The 15,226-nt window shown below is 51.6% G+C and overlaps 1 protein-coding gene across 4 annotated transcripts in view; it reads right to left on the bottom strand.

Moving 5' to 3' along the window:
• Agrn (agrin) overlaps positions 1-15,226 on the bottom strand; it is a 31,920-nt gene that overhangs the window by 9,682 nt on the left and 7,012 nt on the right. For 3 of the 4 annotated variants that reach the window (XM_050130094.1, XM_050130090.1, XM_050130093.1), the window contains 11 exons: positions 9,838-9,885; positions 4,373-4,588; positions 4,082-4,306; positions 3,768-3,992; positions 3,393-3,599; positions 2,208-2,426; positions 1,941-2,135; positions 1,656-1,856; positions 1,425-1,573; positions 1,235-1,340; positions 64-180 (listed from right to left, as the gene is read on the bottom strand). In XM_050130094.1, coding sequence (XP_049986051.1) covers positions 64-180; positions 1,235-1,340; positions 1,425-1,573; positions 1,656-1,856; positions 1,941-2,135; positions 2,208-2,426; positions 3,393-3,599; positions 3,768-3,992; positions 4,082-4,306; positions 4,373-4,588; positions 9,838-9,885 — 1,908 coding nt within the window. Of the gene's footprint in view, positions 1-63; positions 181-1,234; positions 1,341-1,424; positions 1,574-1,655; positions 1,857-1,940; positions 2,136-2,207; positions 2,427-3,392; positions 3,600-3,767; positions 3,993-4,081; positions 4,307-4,372; positions 4,589-9,837; positions 9,886-10,343; positions 10,927-15,226 lie in introns of those variants that run through there. The other variant, XM_050130092.1, reaches the window with a different exon arrangement.

The raw sequence follows: 15,226 nt of genomic DNA, 5'->3' as shown, positions 1-15,226 counted from the left end.
GCACCGGTCAGGGAAGATGTACAGCTCTGTCAGACCATGGTCAGAGCAGGTTCAGGTACTCACTGGGACAGCCAGCGAAGCCTACACCCTGGGCAGCAGTGACATTGTCTTGGCAGCAGCCATAGGGGGTTTGGGCACAGTGGGGGAGGGCCATAGGTAGCAGTGGAGCCAAGGTAGGACCTGAGGAGAGGCGTACAGAATTCAGATTTGATGTAGTGCTAGATGTTTATCCTAAACTCAATTATTTTGTCTCAGTGATTCCTGCCACACGAGTCATCCTTCTTGACATCAATTCCCACTGGGAACCCAAAATCTGGGGCTATCATAGGTGAAATCAGCATATCACATATAAAGACAAAGTAAACGTAGAATCTGAAACCCACAAAACGTAAGAAGCCACATACATACCCCCATGCACACATACATTGCTGGAGTCTCAAACACATAATAAAGATATAAGAGTACACATAAATGAAGACACATTTATACGCATTCACTATATTCCTCAAAACATTATTTATTCCTGTGCATATACACGTGTGTATATGCACAAACATAAATCAGCACAGTCTCCTCCCTCCCTCCCTCCCTCCCTCCCTCCCTCCCTCCCTCCCTCCCTCCCTCCCTCCCTCCCTCCCTCCTTCCCTCCCTCCATTTCAACACAGGAGTTCTCTGTGTAGCCCTGGCTGTCCTGGAACTCACTCTGTAGGCTAGCCTGGAACTCAGAAATCTCAAAGGCAAGCACTACCCTTCCCAGCCTGTCTTCAATCTCTTTTCTATAAGAGCAAAAGTGCCTAGTGGTAACCCTCTAATTCCCTGTGGCCTCACATTTAGAATCCTAATCTGGCTCACAGAAAGTGAGTGTTTGGTGCACACCTTTAATCCTAGTATCCAAGGAGCAGAAAGCAGGCAGATCTATGAATTCAAGGCCAGCCTGGTCTACATAACTAGTTCCAGAACAGCTAAGGCTATCTATGCAGAGAGACTCTGTCTCAAAATAAATAAATAAATAACAACAACAAAAAGAAAACCAAAATAAATAAATAATTAAAAAACAAAAGACAAAGCTACCGTCATCATCAACAAGAATAATACAAGTCACCACAGAACGTGAGCCTGCCCATAGCGTTAAGTCTCTGTCACGCACCATAGAACATGTACACACAGTGAAACAGAAGCACAAATGCATAGAACATGCCATTACATGCCGGATGTGTTTGGCACAGCTACTCACCACGGCAGGCTCCCTGAGCAGTAACATACAGTTCTTGCTGTGATTCACACCTGGCCTTCTTCAGGTCACACTCAGTGTTATAGGTGATCCCATCTGAGCCACACACCTGGAGGAATGGGGTCAATGAGGGCAGCCTTGACCCCCTCCTCAGTGCATCCACCCTGGAGCCATGGAAAGCTATGTTACTCACTGGGCTTCTAAGAACACTCTGGCAGCTGAAGTCGCAGACACACGGCCCATCCTCCGAGTCCTCATCCCAGATACCACCACGCTGCCGGCACAGCTCCTGCTCACACTCATTGTCTTCCCCAGAACCGGAGCCCCCTGAGCCACACTCAGCTGCAGGAAATAAGAGCAGTCACCTATGAGGTCTCCATCAGAGACTGAGGTCTAGGGGTTCACACTAGTCACCTGAGCTTACCCTGCTCACATGGCCCTGCACGGGCCTCTTCAATTTGTACCTGCTGCTGACAGGCAGCTTCTCGTAGCTCACAGGCACTGGGGTAGGTGACGCCATCACTGCCGCACACAGGGCCGGGTGGGGGGTGCTCACAACGGGGACACACACACTGTCCAGCTGAGCACACAGCCCCAAAGGCACAAACTGTGTCTCCACAGGTCTCTACAGGAGATGGTAAAAACAGGAGTAAGCGTGAGTCCCTGATGGATGGAATCATGGGAGCTTATCCCTTCTGGCCCCACTCACGGCAGTGTCCGGCTGAGGCCACATGTAAGCTGATCTGGTGTGTACAGGCGTGGACATGCAGCTCACATTCACTAGCATAGGTGTGTCCATCGGAACCACATACAGGCTGGGCTGAGGCCACACACTCAGAGGGGCACACACAGCGTCCAGTCTCCATCTCGCACAGGGATCCAAAACGGCACTGCCCGCATTGGTCTGCGGAGGAAGCTCTATCACCACGTTGACCAAAAGCCTCTTCCCGATCCAACCCGCTTGCCCACCACTGACCACAGGGTCCTCTGCGGGCCACCCGGATTTCCCTCCTGAGGGCACAGGCCATGGATTCCAGCTCGCACACACTGCCGTAAGTGACATTGTCGCTGCCGCACACGGGATCGTAGATACCGGAGCACACCTGCTGGCACTCGCACACGGCTTCCCCGTTCTTCACTGTGCACACTGCCCCAAACGCACACTGCACTCCATGACATGGGGATGGAGTCTGGTCTGGGGAGGAGGTGGTACTCAGTCCACACTCTTGTCCAGATGTGGACAAAGCCCACTCCCATGCAATAGCCCCTCTTCAGGGTGGGAATGGTGGAGGAAGACCTAGATGCACAGGACACAGCAGAGAAAGGGACAGACACACAACAGAGATGGATGGGGACATATGAGTTTCTGACTGTCCATAGCAGGTCACTGACCCTGGACCACCAGCAGCCCTGGGATATCATGCAAATGGGGTTGAAACTTTTCCCCCATGGATGGGAAAACCCTGTACCCCACAATCACAGACTACACAGGGAAGAGGGTGTCTGTCAACTTGCTCTGAGGACCAGAAGGCCAGGCAGTAGCAAGCCACTCCCCCCAGCCGCGCCGGGGGCAGACCTCAGGCTGTGGGCTCCTGGCGGGCAGGCGCGTCACCTCATCCTGCCAGCAGATCAGGCTGGAAGACACAAGAGTCGGAGCCGAGAGAGAAGGAAGGACCAAGAAGAGACAGATGCAGAAAGAAAGATGGACAGAAGACTGACCAAGACAGACAGCAGAGGCAGGCAGGGCCATAGAAGCCCACAGCCCCAATGGGACCTGCGGGCCACTGCCCAATTTCCTCTACCCTCTCCAATGGTCCCTCAAATCCCAAATTACAATCAACATCTGCGAGGCTTGGGACTGCACTGTGTTCCCAGAACAAGGAATCTCCAGCACCACATCCACTCCTGCCCACCCAAGACTGATGATAATGGACCAGAGGACCTGCTGGTGTAGCAAGGCCAAGTGCACACTGCCTTTGTCCCATCTCTTAGGTTCCCTGGTTCCCCTCCTCACAGCCTCCACATGCCAGCAACCCCCACCCCCCAAGTGACCCCAGCCCAGGACTCCAGGAGGTACATGACAAGGAATGGACATGGTGTATGATCAGGACAAGGAATGATGCAAGACCAGCTATTCCCAGCTGGATCCCAAGTTGCTCACCACACGGGCCCTGGTGCTTGGGGGGAATGGCATGCTGTTGCCGACACTCAGCCTGTTGGCGCCAGCAGTCATTGTCATATGTGTGGCCATCCTGAGCACACACGGGCCTGTAAGCCCCATCACAGATGACACGATCACAGGAACAGTGAGGACGGCCACGGCGGGACAGGCATACAGAGTTGAACTGGCAGGTCTCTGGGCACTGGTCTGGGAACAGGAAAGGAGATCACATCGGCCAGAGTATCACGCCAACTGTCTACTATGTACGGAGTCCTCACGGGCACCTGACATGGTGAGTAGGGACATGGAGTATGCAGGAGTGAGCCCTAATGAGGCACAGTGGCAGGGCTGGATCAGTCCCCTGGGAGCACGAACCTCGAGTCTGGCACTGGCCAGAGCGTACTTTCTGGAGGAGCAGGCCACGGGCTGCACCAATACGGCCCATGACACAGTCATTTTCATAGGTGACTCCATCATCTCCACAGATAGGTGTGTGCTTGGCAGGGCAGTTCTCTGGCCGCAGAAGCATCTCTGGGAGCCGTGTACGTGGGTTCACACGGCAGATGTGGTTTGGGTCTGACAAGCTGCCCTGGCAGGGGTCTAGGGTCCGAGGGTAGAAATGAGGAACTGTCACCAGCGCACATAGGAGAGTCATGTATGGGAGAAGCAATGCATAGTGCTTTGCTTACCACAAGGGCCATCAAACTTCTTGAAGATGTGCTCCTGGCGGGCACAAGCATGGCGTAGCAGCTGGCACTCACTAGGGTAGTCAATACCATCACTGCCACACACAGTCCCATCAGGGGCCCCAAAGCAGGAAGTGGGACACAGGCATGAGGTAGTCTGTCCATCAGCTGAGGGTACACAGGTACTACCGAAACTGCAGGTCACATTGGCACAGGGGTTCCGGGACCCTGTGGGTTTACAGGTGATGTCATGTTGATTTTCCACTGCCCTCCCCCACGCCCACACTCACTTACCGCATGGTCCTTGGCGAAGCAGGCGAATGCGCCGTTGCTGGTTGCACTGTGCGCGCTGTAGCTCACACTCATTGCTATAGGTGGAGGCATCCGAGCCACACACAGGAGCCACAGTAGCGGGGCAGACGTTCTTCTTGCACACGCAGGAGGCCTGGCCTGGATCCTCGGCACTGGGCTCACATACAGCACCAAAGCCACATAACATTCCCCTGCATACTGAGTTTAGACCAGAGGAAGGATATTCAGAGGCAGGCTGGCCAGAAGTCACTGCTAGGTCCACACACCCACGAGTCCTCGAATCACAGTCTGTGCCCAAATCTCATGGCAAGATCCATATTTAATTATTCACATGGCTAATCTCACCCCAAACACATAAGCACCTACATCCTACAATTGACAGAAGCCAATGCACATGCTCAACCTGGAAGGCTCCTAGAACTTTCCTTTATGGGAGAACAGTTTCCCTCACCCCACACTCTACCACTGTAGAGTTCATATCCTGACGCTAGGACAAAGCATCCACTTCCAGCACACTTGACACACAGTAGAAGGGCCCCAGCTGTGCATGCCTTAGCTCCACCCACAGCGCTCAGCTCCAACAGAGGCGGGTTCCTGAGGCTGAGCTGGAAGGGTCTTGAAGGATCTGTGAGGCCATATACTGAGGTGTCTATGAAGTCTCAAAGAGCCCTGCCACTGTTAAGTCGAGGAGACTGAGAGGCGTGAATAAAGGAAGCTGGCTGTGGGTGTTACATCTGTCTGCTTGTACTCACAAAACTCAGACTAACCTCATCTTACGTTTCTTTCTGAGGGGTTGCTTCTGTATCCACCTGACACCTCCCAGCAAGGACCACCTTCACAATCTTCTGAGGACTCCCAGCCTCTTTCACTTTCCTCCAGGACTCAAGTGCACTTGGGGTCTGGAACCTTGCTCCACATAGACCCTTTCCTCTCTTTTCATTGCTCCCTCCCAGACCACCTCTCTAGTAGGTCTCTCTTGCCTCCAAAAGTAGTGTCCTGACCGCCTGCCCCAACCTGTACTCTGTTTCTATCTTTTCTCCCTCAAACTCTTTTCTCTGCTTATTCCCCTCATCTTCCAAGGCTCCCATAGTCAGCTTCTCCCATTTATAATAATCCTATAAAACTTCCTACCCAGACTCAAGTTCGAGTGGCATAGGTGTCTCTGGAAGCACATCTTCTGGGCCCTTACTTCAAAAAAAAAAAAAAAAAAAAGTCCTCATTCAAGTCCTGAGTCTTGTCCCAATGCAACCACCCCCTATATTCAGCCCCACACACCCATTCACACAGGAGTTTCCTAACATTGTAGTCTCAGGGTTGCAAATGTCCAGATCACATATTGTTGCTGAACCTCTACAGCAAGCAGCCTATGAAGTTGGCTCAGGGGAAGGGCCAGGTGTTGTTCACTAAGCCCACAAGGAAAGTGGATACTGGTGTATTCAAAGTTCAGATACCCACTGGAGAAGCCTTCCTAAGGACAGCATTGGGGCTAAAACCCTCTGAGAAGATGAACCATGACCTGGGTAGACCTGTTAAGGGCTACAACTGCCTACCTAAACTACTAAGTGTTTAATTTGGTATAATTATCATGACCTCACATCATGCTTAGAAATGAACCAGAAGCAGTCTTGGATATCTTTTAGGACGGCAGGGTACACTGGGGGCTAGAGCCAGCCATTGTCATAGCAATGGCTTACCCAGCCTCTCTTGATTGTTTGAGTAGCTTTGCCTCTACCAGAGAAGAAGGGTGAAATTATAGGAACCTCTACCTGCCTTCCCTAGGACCTGCTTTGTGTTTGGTTTACCCTCCTTAGCTCTTAGAGCCAGGTGTTCCCACACTGTGTCCCCTTTCCTTCCTGTAAATGGGGACAATAAGTATTTACTCCCAGAGCTAGAGATTTGCCAATATCTGCAAAACTTAAAAGAGGGGGCCCCGAACAAGTACAGGGAAGAGCATACAGTAACAGAGTTGTTAGTACCAACAGCCTTCCCCGTCTTGGCTCAAAATAAACATTTATTATGTCCACCAGCTGTCTCTTTTCATGGCTGGCCAATACTTCTCACCCTATTACCATCCTCACATTGGGCTTTCTCTAACTCAAGCCTTCTGGAGGTCTCTTACAAAATTCAACAAGCACTTTCTGGCTGTACTCTTGGACTGTTGACCAAGGTGCCCTCTAGGTTCAGTCTCTGGGTCTGTGCCTGCACCCAGTTCCTTGGCTGACTGATAGTTTCTATACTTCTTGGACCGCTCTATCAGGTTATCTGGCCTAGTCAATCTCCCCCAGGTCTCAAACCCACAGCCAATGGCAGCTATTCATTCCTTCATTCACAAGACCCACAGTTAACTCTACAAGTATAAGATTCTTCCTCAACAAAACAACAATAGGAAAGAATGATCCCTTAAGCCAAGGCGATACCTGTTTTATTAAAATTTATGTGCATTTCTTCCCCACAGCATTAAGAGTTCACACACAATTTTTTTTTTTTTTTTTTTTTTTTTTTTTTTTTTTGACACAGGTTTCTCTTTATAGCCCTGGCTATGCTGGACCTTGCTCTGTAGGCCAGGCTGGTCTCACACTCAGTGATCCACCTGCCTTTGTCTCTTGAATGTTTGGATTAAAAATGCACATTAATCCTAGCACTTGGAGGCAGAGGCAGGAGAACCTCTGTGAGATGGAGGCCAGCCTGGTCTACAGAGCAAGTTCCCGGACAGCCAGGGCTGTTACACAGAAAAATTCAGTCTTGGAGGAAAAAATAGCGCACACCACCACATACGGCCAAGACAAGTTTTTTCTTTTTGTTATTGTTTTTTGTTTTTGAGACAGTATTTCTCTGTGAAGCCTTGGCAGTCCTGGAATTTGCTCTGTAGACCAGGTTGGCATTGAAATCAAGAGATTTACCTGTCTCTGCCTCCAGAGTGCGGGGATTAAAGGTGTGAGCTACTACCTCCTGGCTCCCAAAACAAGTTTCTTAACTACGTGTTAGAACAGGCCCAATCTGAGACGACCTGCAGACAGGTCCGGATGAAGTGATTTGCACACATGCACATTACTACAGCAGGCAGTGCTGTTTTAATAGCTCTGGACCTCAGGTACCACAAGTGTCATCGTGCAGTTCCACGCACGTATCAGGAAAGGAAGCAGAGGCTCAGTGTCATATCCCTAATAAACACCAGAGTTTAACTCAGTCCTCATCTGTGTTCCTGGTCCCTTTCCCACACGGTCTCTCATAAATACAGGTGAACACACCTGGACACCTATGATTCAGCAGTCTCTAATGGAGCATATCGGAGTCCCCCAATAAGTGTCCTTCTTAGCACCTGTGGAACTTCTCCATGGCCTCCTAGATTTCTATCCAGGCATCTTTCCATGTGGTGCTGGAGGCGTCCTGTACTTTTTATATCTACCACAGTGGTAGAGAGTAAATTTAACTTCATTCCTAGTCTTTGGTAGGTCGGAGATGGAACAGATGGATGCCCATGAGCCATGGCCTGTGTCTAAAGTGTACAAAGTAAATGCTGGATATCAATAAGGGGCCTGCATGTACCATTGTGGGGAATGCAGTTTATATAAGGTAAAGAAGACATCTGGCAGTTTGGGGCTTTCAGAAGAAGCTGAAATCACCAAGAAGGAAGATCTCGTCCCTCCTGAGCCTACCTTGAATGTAGACAGCGCTAGGCCCCTTGCCCCTAGTCGAGAACACTCAGACCATACCTCATGCACCATACTGAAGGACACAGTCTACCTATTAGCAGTCCTCCCTACTGGGAGTGATGTGGTCTGCTTTTAAAAACGTGGAGAAGTGACTCCCAGTCCAACAGGCAGCCTGCTTACTCACCCACCAACCCAGCCAAATAATAGTGAAGGTCACAGAGTGCACAGTGGGTCCTACTGCCTTGAGGGGCACAGCCTCACCACACCACAATCCAGTCTGGGCTTCCAGATCTTGGGAGAGCAGCCCAAGGAAAGACACTGGTGTCAGGGACTAAGACTTGGGCCCACAAGAAGAGACCAGGATTAGGTCAGAAGCACCCATCACTCACTACAAGACTCCATTTCTATTACACCCCAACATTGCCCAACTAGGCCCAAAGCCTATTGTCTGCCAACATTACAGACTCAAGGAATAAAGGGTAGTTGGTTATAGGTGGCCTTTCCCCATTTGGCCATCAAAAGGGAGGAGAGACCCTCTGATATCCTGCATCTGTATTAAGTTCCAACTTTTAGATGCCTGGGCTCCCCATTCCCAGGGAAACTGCCTACCTGGTTTTACATGTGGTTGAGGCCCCCAGAGAGCCCTGACTTCCCAGTATAGGACAGAAGGAGGGAGGCCCTGCCAGTGTCAGGATACCTCCACTACTCTCAAGACCCAGGAAGTGACCCTGATTATCTATGTAACCCAGGGCTGCTTCCTAGAAAGAGAACAACAGGTCTATTCTCAGAATGACACCCACACCCCAACTCTAGGATTCCTTGATGTTCCCATAACCCATATTCTGGTCAAAAGAGAAACCATGGCTGGGCATGATAGCATGTGCCTTTAATCCCAGGATTTGAGAGGCATAGGCAGGTAGACCTCTGTGAATATGAGGCTAGCCTGGTCTACAAAGTGAGTTCCAGGACAGCCAAGGATATTTGGAGATTCTGTCTTAGCCCCTGACCCCAAACCAAAAACTCCAGAAACCACAGCTTTGTCATATATGAGATAACACCAGACATATGATTTCAATAAAAACTAGTGGGGTACCCAGGCAGCACAGTTGATGGGGTGGCAGGCAACAAGGACAGAGCTGGGAACTGTACCCCACTTGCAGTAAGGAGCCAGGCTGGGCTAGCTGAGATACAGTTTATCTGTACAAGTCTCTGCTTTCTTTGTAACACAGTCAGTTCCTCTTCTCTTTATCATTAGCTTAGTTACTAGCAGCCCCTCTGGGAGGGCTGGCCCCAGCCCACGACACCGTAAGAAAGGTCAGCCTGCCCCTTCCACCATTCGCTTCCTCCCCCACCCCAGGGGCAAACCTAGGCCCTTCAGCACTCCAACAGCTGTCACTGGCTTTACTGAGCCCTCCCCCCACTACCCAACCCACTTTCCCTTCTGTGCTTCTCTCTGTTTCCAGCCCCACCCTTTCCTGAATAGGAAAAAAGACAAAGGAAAGGAATCCCTCCACAAACAGACTGACTTCAGCAGAGCTCCATATAAACCTCACACAAATCCTCTGACATCATCCCTCCACTCGTAGGTTCTAAGACTGGCCCTGCTCAGGAGTATTGGCCATCACCTAAAGGCCCCCGTGGAGTCCCTGGAAGGGATCCAGGTTCCCTTGTCCAGCTTCCCGCTCCAGTTACACCTGGTGTACACACTACAAAACAGCCCCAATCCCGGCAACCCTGTCCATTTTCACCCCCATTATCAGTATGCCAACCACCTGCCCCACCACCGCCACTCACCATCAGGAGGCATAGGAGGCGCTGCTGTGAAGTGGGTTCCAGGTTTGTCTAGAAGGGGAAAAAAAAGTTAGGCTTCTTTGAGCAGGTACAGTGCCCACTCACTCCTCAAGGTTCTAGTTATAATCACCAACGCTCAGAAGGTCACTGACCAATGCAGAACAGACAGAAAGGCCCTGGACTTTTCTCTGCCCCTTGAACTTCACAGTCACCTGCTTTTTCCGGGTAAATCCAGTTCATGCCCCTACTCCCAATCCCAGCACTGTTGCACCGTTGCCTACTCCCACAGTTTTCCTCAGCTCAGGTCGAAGGTCTGCACCATCAGAAGATTAAAACTAGGTTATAAGAGGCCCTGGAATTTAGTGTGACCTATCCAGTATCCAGAAGGAAAAGGTACCCCATCTGCAACAACCCCTGGATTTGATATGAACCTGCCTGCCCTGAAACCCTTGGTAACTGAGATGAGGGGCTCAGTGAGCAGAACAGGGGTACATCCAGCAGCCACGTACAGTTGCTGAGGAAAAGTAGCACTGCAAAGCCCAGCGTGGAAGTAGCCAACAGGATCAAGCAGATGTTGCAGGGGATCATGAAGTACCGAACCAGCAGGGAAGCACCAGGCTGCTGCCTGGGTCTGTGTTCCAGTGGTAGAGGAGGCATGATACAGCTCTAGCCCACTTCCTGAGTGTGGGGGTCCTTACGGAGTGCCCTTAGGCCTCTTCGGAGCTACTCCCCCCATGCTGGGTGCCCTGGAGCAGCAGATGGCAGCTGTGATCTCAAAGTTTAGCCAGTTATGGCTGGGGGAGCACCAGGCCCTCCCCAGCCCTCCAGGATCATGGTGGGAGATAAGCAGAATTCTCTCCAAGTAGAAATCCCAAATGTGAGCTCAGAAGCAGGCAAACGAAGATGGAGAGCCAAGGCAACCCCTGTTGGCTACAATTCTTCCGCCCACTAGCCAGTGCTGTCCTCTGTAGCCTCTGGAGTCTGAAATGCAGGGAAGGCCCCAGAGACCACGGGTGCCGGTGCAGGGCCTGTCTGCTCCTGCCTAGCAGAGGCGGGAGCACGATGGCAGCAGCGGGAGGAGCAACCGCTTGGCTTTGAAGCGAGAATAAAGAATCGCGGAGGCGCCTGCCCACCTCCAGTAGCAGTAGCAGTGGTGGCGGCGGCGGCGGCAGCGGCAGCAGCAGCAGTAGCAACAGCAACAGCGGCGGCGGCGGCGGCGACTCTAGTCCTTGCTGGGTTGGGGCAGTGAATGAGGGGCGAGGGAAGCCGAGGGGGCGGGGGCGGTGAGCAGAGACAAAGGAAGATGTCTCTGGGGACTTTAGCGTCCACAGGGAGTCGCAGTTGGGAGCAAAAAGGCTGGGGTGGATTAAGACCAGGATGCAAGATGTACAAACGGGCCAGAGCAGCTTGGGGTAGAGGTAGAAGCTTGGGGAGGGAGGGGTGGTGGTTGTGGTAAGAGGGCAGAGACCAAGGGAGGGGCAAGTGATGGGAGGGCAATGGGTCTGGAAATCGGAGAACAAGGGAGAAGTAGGAAAACGCTAAGTGTTTTCATAGGGGAGTAGAGGTTGGGCCTGGAGAGGAGGCAGTTGCTCGGCCCCCATCCCATGACAGTTATAGAGGAAGGTGGGCAGGAGGCAGCCAAGTGGGAGGGTCAGTTGAGGCTGCTGTGCTGGCAGACAGTCCTCCCTTATCACTCTTTTTGCCTGGCTGGGTTGAGAGGTCTGCTTGTGTTTATGCATGCATTGTGCTAAAGCCTGTTGTTTCTGATCCTGCAGGCTATGTCCTGACATGGAGGCGGGGGGGGGGGGGGGTCCCCCCAAGTGATGTGTAAGGTGCTCAGGTGGGTTACAAGCTGGAGAGTGAGGTGATGGGTTCAGAAATCATCCCACCTACCTTTCCCCTTGTAATTGAAGGTAACACCTTAAGCCACCCATTCACTCAGCTCCCCAGCAATGAGAAAACATGCAAATAAGTCCATGCAAATGGCTGTGGAATTCCTGCCATCCCCAAGCTACTGTGCAGACTCCAGCAGGGTCATGTGGGGCAAAGGGTTTGGGATAGGTTCTACGAGGGAGCTCCTTTCCTGGCCTGTGTGGGAAAAGATCCCCAGCTGTCCATAAGCTTGGGGAGTACCCAGGTTCTGCACCACCCCCACTTGACATAGCCCCCTCCTGCTAAGTCTTCATCTCAGCTGAAATCACAACAACAGCCCCCATACCAAACACTTGGGTTACACTAACTGGTACACAGTATTCACAACTCTAGTCAGGCTCCTGTATCTGCTGTCAGCAAGTCCCACTTTTCGGCCAGGCAGCTTTTCCTGGGGCACTAAGACCCTACATTCATTCACATGTTGACTGGAAAAGGCCCTACTCTATATTACCTACAGCTGAAATCTCTCCCAAGACCCCCCTGGCCAGACACTTGGCACTCCCACTGTGCCCACACCCTTTTGATCTGCCAGATAGGTTTCTCTACCCCAGTTGATAACTGTATCTTTTCATCCTCTGGCCAGGCACAAAATGCGATCCTCCACCGGGTCATTCATTTGTCACCCATGATAAAAGGTTTTCCATCCTTTGTGGCCCCCAATTCAGTCTTCTAATGAACTCTTGAAGGAAACTCCACTCCCAGACGGCCCCACCCTCTCCACAGGGGAGCTCTGGCTCCTACTGGACCTTGGCCGGTGACACAGAGGTAGTCTCTGTGATGCTAGCTCCCCGGGTACCGGTTTGGCCTAGAAAGCCAGGAGAACTTCGAATCGGAGAGCCCAGTGCGGCCCATACACATCTTCGGTTTGCTTCCCCGCCCCATAGAAAGTGCCAGAGAACAAGCACCCTAGGCAATCAATGCCCAACAGGCCACACGACACTGCTGGGTACCAGGGTCTTGGAGGGCTGGGTTCCACTAGTAGTAGGAACTCCAGCAAAAGCTGGCAGAAGAAGCCTCAAGTGACCTTTGGAAATTTGCTGTAGTCTTTGCCTGCCCCCTTTCACCAAGCAGAAACCCTGAGATCTGCCACTAAAGAGGTCTCAATAATTTTTTCAGTGCTCATCTGGGGCTCTAGTCAGTCCTGGGCAACACGGGAATGGGGCTTGAGGTTTATTGGGCCTAGCCATGGGAAAGGGAACTAGGCAGGCCGCCTGGCCCCACCAAACCCCAGTCAGTGTCTGAGCCCCCTGCAGGGGCAGGATGCCTTCAAAAAACAAAGAGCCTTTGAGGCTCTAGGCCAGTGGGGGGAGGGGAGCACAGGCTACTGGAGTTATTTTGGGATCTTTAGACAAAATCATTCAGCCTAGACTGAACCAGCAGTCTCCTGCCCAGGAATGAACAGGATGCTGATCCAGGCTTCCCCCTCTGGGCTAACACCCTACCAACATGAAACCACATATATGAGCCAAGACAGTAAGTACTCCTGCCTCCAGCAGTCACTCAAACATGCATGCAGGAATGGCATCCCCCACCTGTCAACATACACACTAGACATTCTTTGTGTAGCACAAAGCTTGTCCCTCATTCCCAGGCATAATGGGTGTGGCACTATGCTCTGGTACTTCTCAGGACCAGAGGAGGTTGGGGGATGGGGCCTGGAAAGGGTGCAGAGTCCAGCAGTTAGCTCACTGGTCCCATTCTCATGCAGATAACCCCTTCGCCCTTCCTAGATAGCCTTCAACTCCCTTAGAAAATGTTAGTTTGAAGTTGGCTGGCAGAGAGGAGCCCACGGAAAAAGCTGCCTATCCGGACATTCAGCACACATTCATTCCCCAACGCACAGGTCTCACCCAGCCAGTAGACATGCCCCACCCTCTGACCTCTGGTCAGCCGGGGTGAGGCTCACACTCTCTTTGGTGGTGAGGAGTTCTCGGCATGTATTGCTTAGGTTAATAGAGGTACTTGATGGAATTAGTTCTGGCTGCCCAGTGAGGCAGGGCAGTACCGCCCTAGATCTTTGGTGTTTGGTCTTTTCTCTCTTCTCTCCTCCCCTCAGCCTTAGACAAATAAGCACTTTACAGCAGGACAGAGGCACTCGGCCCTGGTCCTCCAGAGTTCCTCTTGCCAGCTTCAGGCCTAGGTCAGATCTGTCTGTACCCACCCAGCCACCCACCTGGACAGTTATCCTGCTCTGCAGGGTATTTGGATTAAATTAAAATTTGGAATACAATAGTGTTAGGAATATGCTCCCAACCTAACAAATAGGGCTGTCTTTTAGGGTAGCCAAGAGGCTGCCAGATTGCCCCTTCTCTACTCCTTGGCTGGCTAGGCTCCTCAACCTCGGGCGGTTCAGACAAACTAATCAACTCATCTCTATCTCTCTGAGAAAGCTAGGTCTGTCTGTCTGGCTTCTGGAAGCAGTTTCAAATGAAGTCAGACGGGTGAAGTGAAACCTACACATCGACCAAGTAATGGTGGAGCCACAGTCACTGGGTCAGAGTCCTTAACGCTGATCCTCAACCTTTCAGATTTGAGAAATTCCACCACGGACCTGGGAATTTTCCAGAATGACCAAGAGCAGGCAGCTGAGCAGGCACTGGTGGAAAGGCAGTGAGGGTAGGAACAGTCATGCTGTCCCTCCTGTTCCTTAGCTGTACCCAAGCCCAGCTTTGCCAGGCCCTACCTATCTCCAGGAGGAAAAAGGAAGGAGCTAGGTGACACCCACATGTGATCAGTGCTTGGTGAGTCAGGAGACTTTGCCCCCTGCTCAATACTCCAGCTGTGCTGAGTTGTATTAGGGACTGGACAGGAGAGGGGATCAACACAGCAGGGGTCCTACAGCCCAGGGGTACAGGTTTAGTTCTAGATGGGCAGCCAATGAGGATGAGAAGGAAAGGCAGTAAGAAGGGAGAGGATAGAGGACTAGAAGTGGAGGAAGGAAGGAGCAGAGACAGATCCAGAGAGAAAGGAGGCTGGGACAAGCAATAAGGAACTTGGGATCAGCAGATAGTTAGGAAGGTCAGCAAGGAATGGGATTAGCTTGCTCTCTCAGCCAGGGGATAGGCTGGGTAGTGGGTACTCTCCTTTCCTCACACTCACAGCAATTTATGGACTCTTTCCCAGGTGGCAGCAACCACCTTTCATTCTTGGGAAGCCACCAAGCAGATGCCCCATGAACCCTATAGGGAATGGTTGTAAAATGGTGACTAGTCATGTACAAGAAGGAACCGATGGAATTAATGATGAAAAACATCCTTATACCTGACAGCGTCCTTTTCTGAGTAGGGGACAGATATCTCAACCCTTCTACAAATATCGTGTCTGTGCTCTGTTTCTCCATATATGCTGGAACCTCAGTTATAGGTACAGGCACCTGCACAGGCAGATGCTAGCCTACATTTTCTGGGACTTAGGGCGTGGTGGTCAAGGGTGCTCAAACTTACCTCAGGCTAGCAACAGA

The sequence above is a fragment of the Alexandromys fortis genome, unplaced genomic scaffold, assembly GCF_014885135.2.
Source record: "Alexandromys fortis isolate MF-2015 unplaced genomic scaffold, M_Fortis_MF-2015_v1.1 scaffold_330, whole genome shotgun sequence".
Classification (NCBI taxonomy): domain Eukaryota; kingdom Metazoa; phylum Chordata; class Mammalia; order Rodentia; family Cricetidae; genus Alexandromys; species Alexandromys fortis.
This window is presented reverse-complemented; position numbering and strand designations above follow the sequence as displayed.